The 14,038-nt window shown below is 53.4% G+C and overlaps 9 protein-coding genes across 9 annotated transcripts, besides 9 other annotated features; all 9 read left to right on the top strand.

Moving 5' to 3' along the window:
• Positions 1 to 287: 287 nt before the first annotated feature.
• On the top strand, positions 288 to 1,151 carry Tco025E_02354 (uncharacterized protein; the record flags this gene model as incomplete). The annotated part of the gene is made up of 1 exon (XM_029369282.1): positions 288 to 1,151. The coding sequence occupies one exon, from the start codon at positions 288 to 290 to the stop codon at positions 1,149 to 1,151; it is 864 nt and encodes a 287-aa protein (XP_029230692.1).
• Positions 1,152 to 1,649: 498 nt separating this feature from the next.
• On the top strand, positions 1,650 to 2,423 carry Tco025E_02353 (uncharacterized protein; the record flags this gene model as incomplete). Its single annotated transcript, XM_029369281.1, has 1 exon — positions 1,650 to 2,423. One exon carries the CDS (start codon positions 1,650 to 1,652, stop codon positions 2,421 to 2,423), a length of 774 nt encoding a protein of 257 aa, XP_029230691.1.
• Positions 2,424 to 2,464: 41 nt separating this feature from the next.
• Positions 2,465 to 2,485: a microsatellite.
• A 254-nt stretch (positions 2,486 to 2,739) lies between these two features.
• Positions 2,740 to 4,818, top strand: Tco025E_02352 (uncharacterized protein; the record flags this gene model as incomplete). Its single annotated transcript, XM_029369280.1, has 1 exon — positions 2,740 to 4,818. One exon carries the CDS (start codon positions 2,740 to 2,742, stop codon positions 4,816 to 4,818), a length of 2,079 nt encoding a protein of 692 aa, XP_029230690.1.
• Positions 4,819 to 5,571: 753 nt separating this feature from the next.
• Tco025E_02351 (transferase) lies at positions 5,572 to 7,497 on the top strand (the record flags this gene model as incomplete). Its single annotated transcript, XM_029369279.1, has 1 exon — positions 5,572 to 7,497. The coding sequence occupies one exon, from the start codon at positions 5,572 to 5,574 to the stop codon at positions 7,495 to 7,497; it is 1,926 nt and encodes a 641-aa protein (XP_029230689.1).
• A 207-nt stretch (positions 7,498 to 7,704) lies between these two features.
• Positions 7,705 to 7,764: a sequence feature (A-rich).
• A 21-nt stretch (positions 7,765 to 7,785) lies between these two features.
• Positions 7,786 to 7,812: a microsatellite.
• Positions 7,813 to 7,864: 52 nt separating this feature from the next.
• Positions 7,865 to 9,310, top strand: Tco025E_02350 (uncharacterized protein; the record flags this gene model as incomplete). Its single annotated transcript, XM_029369278.1, has 1 exon — positions 7,865 to 9,310. The coding sequence occupies one exon, from the start codon at positions 7,865 to 7,867 to the stop codon at positions 9,308 to 9,310; it is 1,446 nt and encodes a 481-aa protein (XP_029230688.1).
• Positions 9,311 to 9,379: 69 nt separating this feature from the next.
• Positions 9,380 to 9,415: a microsatellite.
• A 365-nt stretch (positions 9,416 to 9,780) lies between these two features.
• On the top strand, positions 9,781 to 10,605 carry Tco025E_02349 (uncharacterized protein; the record flags this gene model as incomplete). The annotated part of the gene is made up of 1 exon (XM_029369277.1): positions 9,781 to 10,605. One exon carries the CDS (start codon positions 9,781 to 9,783, stop codon positions 10,603 to 10,605), a length of 825 nt encoding a protein of 274 aa, XP_029230687.1.
• A 166-nt stretch (positions 10,606 to 10,771) lies between these two features.
• Positions 10,772 to 10,795: a microsatellite.
• A 67-nt stretch (positions 10,796 to 10,862) lies between these two features.
• Positions 10,863 to 10,890: a sequence feature (A-rich).
• A 74-nt stretch (positions 10,891 to 10,964) lies between these two features.
• Positions 10,965 to 12,002, top strand: Tco025E_02348 (uncharacterized protein; the record flags this gene model as incomplete). The annotated part of the gene is made up of 1 exon (XM_029369276.1): positions 10,965 to 12,002. The coding sequence occupies one exon, from the start codon at positions 10,965 to 10,967 to the stop codon at positions 12,000 to 12,002; it is 1,038 nt and encodes a 345-aa protein (XP_029230686.1).
• A 134-nt stretch (positions 12,003 to 12,136) lies between these two features.
• Tco025E_02347 (glutamate synthase domain protein) lies at positions 12,137 to 12,496 on the top strand (the record flags this gene model as incomplete). Its single annotated transcript, XM_029369275.1, has 1 exon — positions 12,137 to 12,496. One exon carries the CDS (start codon positions 12,137 to 12,139, stop codon positions 12,494 to 12,496), a length of 360 nt encoding a protein of 119 aa, XP_029230685.1.
• An 18-nt stretch (positions 12,497 to 12,514) lies between these two features.
• Positions 12,515 to 12,542: a sequence feature (A-rich).
• A 143-nt stretch (positions 12,543 to 12,685) lies between these two features.
• Positions 12,686 to 12,713: a sequence feature (A-rich).
• Positions 12,714 to 12,829: 116 nt separating this feature from the next.
• Positions 12,830 to 12,859: a microsatellite.
• A 506-nt stretch (positions 12,860 to 13,365) lies between these two features.
• Tco025E_02346 (uncharacterized protein) lies at positions 13,366 to 13,779 on the top strand (the record flags this gene model as incomplete). Its single annotated transcript, XM_029369274.1, has 1 exon — positions 13,366 to 13,779. The coding sequence occupies one exon, from the start codon at positions 13,366 to 13,368 to the stop codon at positions 13,777 to 13,779; it is 414 nt and encodes a 137-aa protein (XP_029230684.1).
• Positions 13,780 to 14,038: the final 259 nt, after the last annotated feature.

Genomic DNA, 14,038 nt, shown 5'->3' with positions numbered 1-14,038 from the left:
GTGCATGTGGACGTTTGTGGGTGAATGAGGGAGTGAATGCGTGTGACAAAGAAAATAGAAAAAAAAATGCCGTGTCATGGCACGAAGGAAACTGCTCCCTTTCCCATCTGAAACTGCAGTTATTATTTATACTGTTGTTATTATTTTTTTCTTTCTGCTGTGAAACGGATGTGGCGACAAGTGTACAGCACGGTGCCGTGTGTCTGTGTGTGTTTGTGGCGTCCAAGGGAAGCAGAGGGATAGATACATAGAAGTCAAGTTGGAGGGTACTCCCTGCGGCAGGAGCGATGATGTTGCGCCGTGCCCTCTTTCTGCAGGCCTCACTCACCGTTGCTCTGCGCCACACACATCACTGCACTGCCGCGAGAGCAACGACATCGGCAACAAGATCATCATCAAGTACAACCACGCTGTGGTGCAATTGCGCGGCAGCGGCCGAGGAGGCGCCGCTCGCCACTGTGGAAGATATGTTTGGCCGCAGTGAAGGAGCTGATGGCGACGATGATGAGGGCGGTGTTGGTGTGCAGCATGGCGGTGGGGCGAGTCTTAAGAGCAGCCGGCACACCATGGAGGAGGCGTTCTTTGAGTGGGTGGGCGACGACAGCAACAGTGCCGCTGAGGGGATGGGTGATTTTAGTTTGGAAGGTGTCATCAATGCCGCCCTTGTCGGGCCCCACACCCAGCACGAGTGCAGCGCGGCTGACAGGGCCCATGGAAGTGGTACTATTTCCAACAGTAGCGATGGTGGCCTTGGGGTCAACTGTGATGATGCAGGCGAAGGCGAAGAGAGGCTCGTGAGCCACACCAATGACAGACTCGCAGGCGATGTTGACGGCTATGACGGATTAGTCGCCGATGGGTCGGGCGTGCTTCTTGGCGCGGTGGGCGGCCACGACGAAGAGAAGGACCGCGAGGGCGACGTCGAGGAGGATGACGCTTCGTCCATCGCCGCAGCTGAGGAGGAGGAGCACCAGGTGGAGGAGCTGCTTCGCGCGACTCGGACTGCCGAGGCCACCGCGGCGCTCTTCTTCAAGAGCAAACAGCGGGTGATCAAGAGGAAGGCGGCAAAGCCGTCATTCGATGACGCGGCGGCGGAGGGGGCGGAGTTGGAGACCGTTGGAGAGGCGATGCCGTCACCGCAGCGGTTTTGAGGCGCGAACGGCACGCTGCCCAGGGCATGGCGGACAACCCTCGGCCTTTCCTCCTCCGGAAGGAAGAGAATGAAGAAGCGGAAGGAGCAAAACTATTCTCTGGTAACCCCCCCCTTTTTTTTTTAAGTCTTCTTTATCCCACTTCTTTTTTTTTGTGCTATGGTTGTAAGTTACTCTGTTTGGTTGTTTCTCGATGCCTTTTTGTTAGCTATCGCCGTTCTTCTTGTTAATTGTTGTCTTTGGGGGGAGGGCGAATAGCCGGCGCTGGGTGGAGGCTTTGAACCCGCATTCCTCCCTACCCCCTGCGGGAGCCACAGAAAGACGCACCACCCCCAACACATAGGAAGCGTAAAGCGACGACGACGACAGCGGCAAGGGAGTTGGACGGCTTTATACGTGGCGCTACTGGGCCCACTAATCTCACGATAGGGGTGACGAAATCATATTCTTCACATACGCTGGCAGTGGAGGAGAGAAGTGGGCGTTGTGAAGCCAATAATGATTCGTGTCCAACGCCTCTGGGGACAGAGGAATTCTTTAAGCTGCTCCACAACGGCGCTTCGCCTGCCTGCTTCACGTCGTGTTTTGCCCCTTAGCAACACTTGTGGTTCCTGTCCAGGCGCATTTCTTATCGCAGTGCGGTGTGTGCAGTATGAGCAGACTTCTGCGACGCTGCGTGGAATTAATAAAAAGAACCGTGCCATGGCGGCTCCATGGATTACAAAGAGCACAAAGGATTACATAAGCGAGAATGACGCGCAGGCAACGGCTGTTAATCCAACGAAGGAGAGGCTTTTGCGAAACTCAAAGGAACGCAAGGACCGATTTGCGCGTATTGCAGAGGAGACGGATCGAGTCTTTGACTCCGAGATGGACCGGATGCGGGACTACAATGTGCGGCGCTGGCGAAAGGGTATTGCTTTTTTTAAGCGACAGGGGCTGGGCTTCACACTGCTCTACATTTCCGCCTATCTGGGCTGTCTCGTTGCACTATATATAGGGTTCGCAACAGGGATTCTCAGGAAGGAAACAGCGTATGAATACATGTTCTTTTTCCTGGGCGGCTACGTGGAAAAGGAGTGGTTTTACACGCGTGTGGAGGCGTGGGGCAAATACGTGGACTTTGGTTTTGCTTTTGTGATCAATGAAATGCTGGAGTTTTTTCGTTTCCCGTTTATAATGTACACCTTTTACACATTCCGGCCGTATCTGACGCGGGTGAATAGGCGTGTGAAGGCGTCTATCTTCCGATGGAACGCAGCAGAATCTTGAGGACTCGAGAGTGCTGAAGGTTGCATCATACTGTTTCTTTTTGTGTGTGTGTGTGTGTGTGTAAATGTTTGGCGCCGATAGACATGTGCTCTGTTGACGTTTAAGTGCCCGACTCGCAGAATTGAATCTTTCTCTGCTCCCGTTCTTCTGCCCTGTTGCTATAAATCACTTCTTAGTTGGAAGTTGCCAGTGTTGCCAACGGCAAATAGGGGAAGAAGATTTTTTTTTAGTTTATTTTTGTTTTCTCCCTTATTGCTGCATCTCTGTTCACTTGTGTCTGGCTCCCGCTTGCGCCCTTTAGGCCAGCCGCCGCATCATGTACTACCGACAACAACAGCGGCATCCGCCGTCTGTGATGGGGGCGCACGGCTTCACGACGGAGGTGGCCGGCCGTGACCGCGTGCGGTACTTCCGCCGTCCCACGGAGGCGCGCAGCATCCCCAGCGCGTACGCGGACATCGACAGCGTCCGTTTTGCGACGAGTGCCCCCGCCACGCCGACTCCGACGGTGGGGCAGTTCGAGGCCGCTTCCTTTCCGGGCCGCACGGCGTCTGCTTCGGGGCAAAAGAAGGCGCGGCCGCACCACTTGCCCGCGATAAAGAAGCGCGTCACCCGAGCTGGAGAGGGGGCGCCAAAGGCATCCACGACACCAAAGAACGAAACCGAAACTTCACGTGAGGCTGGGATGCAAACTGTGTACCGCGAGAACGAGGCACAGACAGAGCCATACACGCCGGAGTATTACATCCCAGAAGGCGGCGACCCCAATCCGGAGGTGCTGGGTATCCGTGAACTGAAGTGGAACGACGGCCTCCCTGCCGGTGTGGAGGAAGTGGAACTTATTAAGCGGCTGCGGCGTCGGCGCGCACTGGAGGCGTCGCTGCCGCCAGCGACAGATGCGAAGTCGGCGGAGGTGCGTCACCGCGCCCTCTATGAACTGGAGGCACAGGAGCGCAAAGAGTGCGAAGAACACATGGCGAAAATTCGCCAACGCCGCCTTGACGGCATTCATGAAGCCCTGATGGAGCGGGAGCGGGCCCGGGAGGAGGCCAATCGTCTTCGGCTGGAGGCGGTTAAGGAACGGAAGCTTGCGGACCTCAAACGTGTCATTGAGCGGTCGGAGGTGAAGCGCATTGCGAGAGGTCAAAACTTGTTGGAGGCTGAGGCCTCTAAAACCGCACCCTCCGTGGCCTGTGGAATGTACGCCGTCAATCCTGTCGAGTCGTACAAGCCGAAGAAGGATTTGATTGAAACCTACTCCAAGTACGGTGCCCTTGCTACCACCACGCAGGTCTCACACAGTAGATCCGCTCCACCGGCACCGATGGAAACTTCCGAGCACTTCCGACACTACGATGTAAGACCGACCATGCTTACGCTTGAAGAAGGCGTCAGGGAGCTGGAGGAGGTTAAGGTACCACGCATTCAACGGTTACCACCAAATGCTTTTGTGACCCCAGAAAATTACGCCATTAATTCATTACCAACTCTGTATCAACGGCGTGAGGCAACCCGCGTGGTGGATGCACTTGAGTACGTGAACGCGAAGATACATAAGGGCGATTCCCGGGCGGAAAAGATGCGCGTGATAGAGCTGTATCGTGCCACTCCTCGTCTTCAGCGCCCGGACACACCCGAGTTGGAGCTTGAAGACGATGCGGAAGAGAGTTTGGAGGAAGCCTGTATTCTTCTTCAACGCCTGCTCCGTGGTCGTGCGGTTCAGAATGACTTCTTTGACGGCAAGGAACGCTGCCGTGGGCTTATTGAAGAACTCCAGGCTGCATCCAACGCCAAGTACGCTGAACGTACTCCAGAGGAGAAGGAAGAGGAGGAGAGGGTTAAACGTCTTGAGGCGATCGCTGATAGTTTTGGCGACGCAGCGCAGGGTGATACCATTGTGGAAACTCTGGATTACCTCTTCCATGAACTAGAACGGCAACGTGACCTTAGCGCTCTGGAGGAGCTTCGCCGTGAGGCAGAGACTGTTCGGGCAGAGCGTGAGGCGAAGGAGGCTGAGCTTCGTGCGCAGGAGCGCATCCTTCACGACAAGGAAGCTGTGCAGTACGCCGCCTACATTCGCGCCATTGATGACGTGGTTGAGTGCTACTCGCATCAACTTTACACCACCGCTGGGGAGGAGTGTGCGATGGAGGAGGCCATTGATGCGGAGTACAACCGTCTGGAAAAGCTCTCCGCAACTTCCGTGGAATTTCCCGACGCGGATGCAACAGAAAATCTGGTGTGCGACATGCTCGACAGTTTTGTGCTCCCGGCGGTGGTGGATATGGTGTGCCTCGGGCCGGAGGAGTTAAAGCGGAAGGCCCCCGCAGCAGTGGCCGTGGAAGCGGCGAATGACACTGTTCCTCCGAAGGAGACCGGGGGGAAGTCCGAATAGCCCCCGCGGCTGTTCCGCGGAAGCCGGCCGGAACTTGTCTCTGCGGCGGGTGGGCGAGTGGAGGCGGGAAGGAGCGGAGGACCTCCCCACTGCGACTGCAGCTGCAACGCGCAACTCAACAGCATGAGGCGAAGAAACAGCTAATAATACCACCCACGCCCTCCCCCAGGAGGAAGAACAAAAAAAAAAGAGAAGAGCAAAAGGAAAGCGATGAAGAAAAAAAAGGACAACATCAGCATCGGCATTATATTACAAGAGTAATGTTGTTTTCTTGCATCTCTCTTTCTCTCTCTTTGTGTGTGTGTGTGCCTCATTCTTGTTTATGTAGAAGTCCCCACGCACACCCGCACGCACAAAGTGTGGAAGCGGGGGAGCGGAGGGGAGGGGTGTCAGGCACCAGCCCTTGCCATCCTCCATTCGTCGCGGGTGAAAAAAAAATATATGCTTGGGGTAGAAGTGGAGAGGGATTAAGCGGTCTGTGAGGGTGCTTTTCTCACCATGTATCATGTAGGGTAAATGTGCGGTACGGCCACGCATTTGCGTCTTGCTGAGAATACCCTCGGGAGTGCGTGCTTCTTTTTTTTTTTTGGTTGCATCCTTTTCATTCCCCGCCCCACCCCTCTCTTCTCACTACTCGGCTGTGGCTTTCCTAGCTTTTTCTTTTTTCTCCTTCTCTCCCTCTCTCTCGCGACTTCCACTGGACACACGCACAACAAAAACAAAAACAAAGATGTGTTTCAGCCATTAGGGGGAATGCAAGCCGACACATGCGGGCGCTCTGAGTCGTTGCTCGAGGAGAGCATGCCAGCAAAGCGGCCCAGGCAAGAGGACGTGGGCCTCCGCGGTGACGTTTCGGGGCGGGTAGCGACGGCCGTACCGGAGTTTCCTGGCGCCGACCTCGGCGAAGAAGGTGTTCGGCGCGCTTTTAACATAAATGATTGCAGTAGCGACAGATCTTCTTCGCTTTCATCAACTATGGAAACCGCGACGACTTCGTCTTCATCTTTTTCGTCGCGCTCCCTTTCGCCAGTTTCTCTCCACACACTCCCAATTCCACTCCAGATTCTGAATCCCATAGAGAGCGGCAATAATAGTCGTGTGTTTTTGGCGCGCAGGGTTTCTGGAAGTGAATTTACAGTTGCTGAAGAACGTGAGGCAGCTCCTCGGAAAAAGCAACACGCCTTACTTTACCCAGCTCTGCAATGCAGCGAAGGCGATTGGGATGGGACCGATGCTGGAAAGGCCACAACAACAGAAGGCGCATGCATGGCAGTGAAGTTTGTCTCGTCATCGTCTCGTCATGTGCAACGTGAGATATTTTGCTTAAGGCATTTGGAAAGCTTTCGTGGGGAAGCGAAGGCAGGGGCGCACGGTGAAGTTACTGAGGCCGCTAATGACGGTCCGTCCACTGCATCTTTGCTTACGCCTACGCATCCATTACCACCCCCTTCCCCCAAGCTTTTTTTTACTCAGGAGTTAGGGAAATATGTCGCAATTGGCCTAGAGCTCCTGGGCCCCGACCTGTTTGCCTTCACAGAGCGGTTCATCTTGCATGAGGAGGAGCTCTGCCTCGTGGGGATTGAGCTCTTGCGGGCGCTTAGCGCGATTCACCAGCGGGGCGTGACCCACCGCAGCGTCAAACCAGAGAACTTCTGCTGGAACTTCAAGGAAATTCTAAATGGTAATGTGAATAAGTCTTTAACTTGGCATGGCGCTAACGGTACACCAAGCACCGTTGCATGCACTTCCTTTTTCATGTTTAAAATCATTGACTATGGCCGTGGTAGTGTCGGCGTTGGTGCCTCTCCCTCCACGACTTCCTTGTACGAACGACCCTACAGGGGGTGGTGGCATAGTCGACGTGGCTTTTTGGGGAAGCCAATGGGGCAGAAGGATGACCTGATGGGGGTCGTGCACACCATTGGGTACCTTCTGGATGACTACGGGAGCAATGAGGGGAACTCGAGTGCGTCGTCGCGATCGTCCTCCGCGACGCGCACAGACAACTCGCAGTGTGATCTCACCGCCACGACCATACCAGGCACTACTGTGACGACTCCATCGTTTCTTGCTGGCGAGGTGTCTGCGGAAGCTTCTGTCGCGGCTCATCGTCGCAGCGACAAATACGGAGGTAACCGACAACAACCTGTGAGAAGGGATACTCGTGATACTGCTTCAAGGGACAGGCTTTCAAGCGATGAAGGTGCTTCGAGGCCGCATGGACGCTCGTATTCATCATGGCGACGCCATTTTGCCGACAGGATTGCCATTGCGTACGAGGCTGCGTCAAGGAAGTATCACCGGCTTTATGGCCGGAATCAAAAGGAGGGAGGGACATGCAGGCGCAAGAAAAAGGTGTCCCGGGTGGAGCACGACTCACTTGATGGTGACGTTGGCCGGCGCAACGCCAGGCGGGCCTGGATTGTCCGTCATGTGGAGACCGAATTTCTGCCGGCGATGTTGCCGGATCGCTACTACCCTTCCACCATGCCGCAATGGTGGGTGAAGTGGTTTGCCGCGTGCAACGCGTGGTGCGGCGATGACACTGTGACGGCGGCGGAAATGACGGCACGTATGATGCAGGAGCTGCAACGGCAGGTTGAGAAGATGGGAGAGACCGTTCAGAGTGTGCGGCAGACCCTCCAGGATCTCTATCTGCGGTACCACGAGGGGGAGTAAGCCTCTTAAGACAAACGGAGTAACCGACGGCAACAAGCACAGCCTCGATGCGGCAGAGATGACAATCGATGCACTGGGAGGAACCGGTGTTTTTTTTCCCCCATTAGCCAATGTAATGTTAGTGCCCTCACAACGGCGTTGCGTTGCTCTCTCTTTCTCCCTCTGTTTCGTGTTCTCAATTTTTTCCCGTTGCATCCTCCTCACATGCTTTTCTATTTGTTTCTTTGTTTGTTAGTTTGTTTCCTTTCTTTTACCCTTTCTTTCTTTGAAGCGTGCGGATTGCGGTGGCGTTGTCGTTGTCGTTGTCGTTGTCGTGGTGGGCGAGAAGCCCCACCCCCCCGACAGGACAGAGCTGCATACGATACACATGCGGCGTGGCGGCGCACAGGCGCCCCTTACTGCCTTTGTGCCAAATTTGAGTATCAACAGGAGCGGGGCCTCGCCAAACGATCGCACGAACTTGGACGTTTCGGGCAATGATCGGCAAGGCCCATCCACGGCCAACACCACAACAAATGCGGGAGGACCGCGCTGCTGGAATGCGTTTGCCAGCGCCGCCACCTCCTCCGACAGCAACCACAACAATAATAGCAGCAGATACACAAACAACAATGACACAATAAGTGGGTATGATCAGAGCTCTCCCACGCCACACAACGCTAGCGTGTTTCTGCCTGCGGAAGCATCGGGGGCGAAAAGGGTTGAGATTGGCCTTCACTCGTCGCGACCGGATGACGCGTCCAACGGGAACATTATTAAGGGCTACGCCAGCGCCAGAAGCAACAAAGACAGTGGGAGGATGAACAGGCGCATCAACGTTAGTAGCAGTGGTGGCGGTGGTTCCACCTTTGCCACTCACGTTGATACGCGCGGTGCGGTTGCACGATGCGGATGGGGCATGAGCCACAGTAGATCGCATGATAACGCCCAAAGCATTTTTGCGCCTGGGAGTGCAGGTCGAGCCCCGCGTCGCGATGCGGAACGAATTCCGCTTAGAACACCGTCTTCCTCGTCCTTGAATGATGATGATTCCTCCTCCTCCTCTTCATTCGCACCAGAAGCTTCGGAATTGTCGTTGACGGAGTCGGTTCTCCTTGACTTTGACGCGGAACCTGTTGTGCCACCAGGGGTCTTGAGTGCATCCCAACCCTGTGGCTTTGCATGGATACGGCACCCGTGTCACACCATCGTCCTGAGCCTACTTCGAAGCCGCGACCTCTTTCTGCCACGCTACGCCGATCTTGCCGAGTACCACATGTCAGAGGTGTTTCTCCACTACATTAGCCTCTGTTGCCAGGGGGCGTACTTCGTCCGCTACGAGACCAAGTCTTCGCCGAAGGAACGTTTCTTCAGTATCCGCATGTTGCCCCGTGACATGACAACACGACACTCGGAGAAGATTCCGTATTTGGCCTGGACCATGCATCGCACGGGAGTTCAGCTGGCAGGCTGTGTCCCGTTAGAACAGCTTGTGGGAATCACGGTAAATACGCGCTCGGCGTCGTTTCACCCACACATGCTGTCCTTGCGCACAATAGTAGGACCACGGGTGGACAACCACCGTGTGAAGCTTCCGACCGAGGGCGCCTTTTCCCTTTGGTTCACTGCCCGCCGCCATGGCACCGCGATAAGTGTAGACATCCTCACATGCAACTCAATCGTATTAGACATTTGGACAAAGGCGTTTAAGGGTCTAGTAAGCGTGAACAGTTCTTCTGTTGTGCAGGTGCCCCTCACAAGTGCGGGTGGCTCCGCTGGATTGGAGGAGTTGACAAAAGAGGCTCAGCAGCAGTTGAAGAATGGTATTCAGTAGTCTGCGCCACACAAAAAAAACACCATGAACAGAAAAAAACAAGACCTTCACCTCCTATCGACCTCTCTCATATCATATATATATATATATCTACCAGGTATATATCCGTGTACTTGTATCGGTGTGTGTGTACATGTGCTCCTCAACATGGGGTTATGTTTCTTTGTGTGTTTTTCGCGTTTTTTTGTTACTTTCTTGGCATCGTCGGTGGGATCCGACGCCTGCCATTTTTATGGTCCCGACGTCGTTTCGTTGCCTTCATGTATAGTGAGTGGGTGGGGCATCGAACTCCCTTCGCGTGGCTTGCTGCTTGGTGTTTTTGTCTCTTTTTGCTTTTCCCTGCTTTGCGTCGTGCAGTCCGCAGTTGTTGCTCTTCTCCTTCCGCTCAGGTTTAGGCGGGGTAGACTGAAGGGGGCGGGGCCAAGTGTTTTGTCCGGAAGGCCTACGGGGGTCACCGACGACATAAGAAGATGAACACCAGATTCAGAAAGCTTGTGCCGCTACCGCAGAAGCCATCCGTCAAATGGCACCTTATGCATGAAGAGTACCATCCCATATTTGCCCCCGAGCGTCGTGAGCAGGTGGAGTATTGGTACAACAAAACAGCCACAGGGAAACAGCGCGATTCGTTTCGTCGCATCTGCCAGGAGATTTACACACAAGACCCTGACATGCAAGACCCTGAGTACACTGCGGAGTATACCTGCCAAGTAGCCTTTTGTGAGGCAAAGATGATGATCAAACACTATGGGATTGTACTTTCCGATCTTGGGAAGAGGCTTGCCCGGATATGGATACTGCATGTGGCCACCCCACGTGAGAAGGACAACTTTCGCGAGGTGTTTACAGGTGCACAGTCCCAGTTTATCCCTCAGACCGTCATGAAAGTTGATTACACGCCACCGGACGAGGAGGCCTACGAAGGCATTGACCGCAGCAACTTTCTCTGTTGTGTGGATTGGACAAACTTGGAGGCCCAAGAAAAGAGAGCGCAGATCTACCGGCAGAGACACTCTGTCGAATCTCTCCGCCTCACGAAGGATAGACCGCGTGTGACGAAGCCAAAGAATCAGTTTGATGGGATATCGCCTCTGGATGCTTTAGGATACGCCGGCGACAATGAGGAGGAGGCCATAAGCAAACTTCGAAAGAAGCTTGAGGAAAAAGCGGAATCGGACCGGTACTTCACCGTTGATGGATGCACGGTTTACGTCGCGGGGGGAGCAAAGAAGGCAAACCCCAGTACTATCGGCAGCACAAAGCATGGTGTTATAGCAACGGTCTACGGCGATTGAGGGGAGCAAACGACGGCCGTCGCCGCCATGCCGGATGTATAAGCATCACGTTTTTACTGTTGTGTTGAGATGTAATCCAAGCTCTTTTTCCCATCGGAAAGTCGAAACAAACGGCGTGTTTGTTCAGTGAAATGTATGCGTATATTATACATATAGAACCCAACACATTATTATTATTATTTTTTTTTTAACCTCCCCCCACATACAATTCGCCTTTCTTTTAGAGGAGCTGGAATTTGGAGTTTCCGCGTTGGAACTTTTTTATTTTATTTTTATTTTATTTTTGTCCCACGCAGCGAAGTCACGCTTGCTGGGCCAACGGACATCACAGCTGAAGGGCGCGCCCAGGTAGAAGGAACATGGAGGTTGAAGGCGTGGTGCAGTATAGACTGCTAGGCTCCCATCCCGCTGCATCTGGCCGTTACCACAGCTTTGGATTTAGCGGCGAGACGGTGCCTCTAGAAGCACTGCTGCAGGCGGTTGTAAAGCAACACCAGATAAACCTCACAAAGTACAAATTTGAGGTTCGTCGCCTCCTGACGGCTGGTGCAGAGCGTCAGGATTCTCAGACGGCACTGAAAGATGCCACCAATGACGTCCTACCGTTGGGGACTCTCTTACGCACCTACGACAGGATTGCTGTGAGTGTCTTGCGGAGGCATTACATGGATAGAGTCAATTCGAGTGATCAGCTGACAGAAGAAAACCTCCTAGAGCACGTAGAAGGTCTTTTACAATCTGAAGAGGCCATGAAGGAGTCCCAGGCGCCTTGCTCTTGCAAGCAAAAACGCAGCCGCGGCAGTGAAGATACTGCTGACCCACATGCCTTTAGTCGTGTGGCCGCCTTATCAAACAAGGCGTTTCCTCTGCTTCCTTGGCTTCAGCGGCAGAGAAATACTGACATGGCACCACTGCCGAAACCAACTAGAGGGAAATGTGTTTTGTGCGAGCTCGAAAGCCTTGAAGAGGTGGTGCTTGCATGTTGTCGCTACTCGGCTTGCAGGCAATGCCTGGAGTTGGCAAGGGCAATGCTTACCAATGAGAACGAGTGTGCCGTCTGCGGTGCTCTGCTCGCGAAGCCAAACGCCTACGCCACAGGGCGACGCACCACAACAGCACCTGTCAAACAGGAAGGAAGTTCCACAAGCCCCGTCAGCACTGCCGTACGTGGCGAACAGGCTGGGATACACAGTGCCTATCGACAAGAGGCCAAAACTGTAGGCAACAAGGACGGTGCAAAGGGACGCTTCTACGAACTTGTTGAATCGATAGAGAGCGACCTAAAGAAAAATATGGCACGTGTACTTTCTTTACTTGACGTTGCTGATCCAATCAATCCAAAGGCGAAAGAAAAGAGAAAGGTGAGTGCAGCTCTTTCTTGCTTTGACGAGAAATGAAGGCGGAAGCCTAGGTCATATTGCTGCGTTGTGTTGGTCTCCTGTGTTATACGCCGTGGGTGTTGTAGGCGGGAGAGAAATGACTCCCGCCGAACCACTAGCATCTTTCTCTTGCCATTTTTCTCTTGCGCTTCATGACCGCCCACTCTGGTAGAAGTCGCACCTCCAACTATCTCAAAGAGCCAAAAACCCACATCCCAAGCTCCACAATGTCTGACACTGCAGCCTACTCTATCGCGACGCACGTCGCCGTCCCGCAGAAGGCGCCCTACGGCGTTGATGTGGAGGAAGGGAAGACCTACTACTGGTGCACATGTGGTCTGAGCAAAAATCAACCTTTCTGCGACGGGAGTCACCAGACTTACAACGCGGAACACAAGACGACACTGAAGCCCATGGCGTTTACCGCGAAGAAGACAGAGAAGGCATATCTTTGCGGCTGCAAGCAGACAAAGAATCCGCCATTTTGCGATGGGTCGCATACAAAGCTGTGAGTTCCAATGACAGCAATGTTTTTTTTTGTGTTTTACTTTTTTTTTTGCCACTTTTGTCTTGGACAGAAAAACAGTGACTGAGCGGGAGAACCGTATCCATGACGGATTTAGGGACTTACAAAACTTATATGTGTATATGCAACTATATACAAACTTACTCTACTTAGTATTTTACTGACTACTGTGACGTTTTTTTATTTTGATTTTTTTTTTTATTCAGGGATGATGGGATTTTTTTTTTAGCAAACTATGGGGAAACGGGCCTCCTTCCACTCCCCCCCCCCCCCCCCGAGAGGGGCGGATGACAGTGCCAAGTGTGCAGCTACTGAGTTCCTATTCCTTTTCTTCTCTTCTCTTCTCCTCGGCGTTTCTTGAAGTTTGTGTCTCAATTTAGATGCGGATTGTGTGGGGTGCCCGTTGCCTTGGCTTTCCATCCTGCCGTGGGCATTGCCGAAACTAACGACGCTTGCCGGGCGTGTGAGGGGCAACTGGCATTTTCTTCGCTCAGATACGACTGGAGGAGCGGTGGAGATGGCTAGCCGAGTGAATCCTGAACTCTCCCGCAAAGAAAGAGAGCTAAACATGCACCGAAGATAGTGCCGTGTGCAGTCTCGCGTGTTGTTTTCTCTGCTTCCACGACACGCATGAACCCCCTTGCTTGTTTTTTTTATTGCTATGCAGGCACAATTCTCGTCGGTGGGCGCGATGCGTTGTCCTGGTTCCTCTTAGAGCGCTGTTGATGTGAACGGCATTGCAGCACTATTGTAACCCGTACTCTTCTTAATCTCCTTGACCGAGATGCTGCTTTTGCCTCTTCCCCTTACTTTACGCAGAGACATTTCAACTAACTAAAGTTACGATAACAGTAAATGATCGGCTTTTTCCAGACCGACTCGCCTACAACTCGTCCTCAGGGTGCTCATGGCTCACCTACTTCAAGCCTCGAAGACTCGCGGGGAGGCTTCGACTCCGATGCCAGCAGCCTTGCCAGTTCGGCAGCGAGGCCTGAACTCGTTGACACACTCCAACTTGAGATTCAAATGCGCGACGAGCGCATAAAAGAGCTAGAGTACGCTCACGAAGAGCTCCGGCGCACGTCGCAGTTCACCCAGGGACAGCTACTAGAAAAACTAAAAAAAGCAGAGAAGGATAAAACAGACGCTCTTGGGCGTGCAGACAAGCTGCAATGCGGGCACCAAGAGGCGCTAAAAGTCGAAAAAATGGCTGAAGAAGAACAAAACAAAAAAAACGTCAACTTGGCACACTGCAGCCGGAGAAAGTAAATATTAAACAAACACAGCACAACAAATTCCCAAACCCCCAGAAAAGAAATACCGCGGTAACAATCAAAAATACCGAGATTGAAGCGCAAAAGAATGTGGTACCCACTGAAGCAGAAGACTTGAAGACCCTGGAAACCATAAAACGAAGCGCTGCGGAAGCTGTGAGTGCCATGGAAGCGGAGAAGCAGAGGGCCGCGGAAGCTGTGAGCGCCATGGAAGCGGAGAAGCGAAAGGCCGCGGAAGCTGTGAGTGCCATGGA

The sequence above is a fragment of the Trypanosoma conorhini genome, assembly GCF_003719485.1.
Source record: "Trypanosoma conorhini strain 025E chromosome Unknown Tco_14.4_contig_00091, whole genome shotgun sequence".
Lineage (NCBI taxonomy): Eukaryota > Euglenozoa > Kinetoplastea > Trypanosomatida > Trypanosomatidae > Trypanosoma > Trypanosoma conorhini.
Note: the sequence above shows the minus strand (reverse complement) of the source record. Positions and strands in the feature narration are given on the sequence as shown.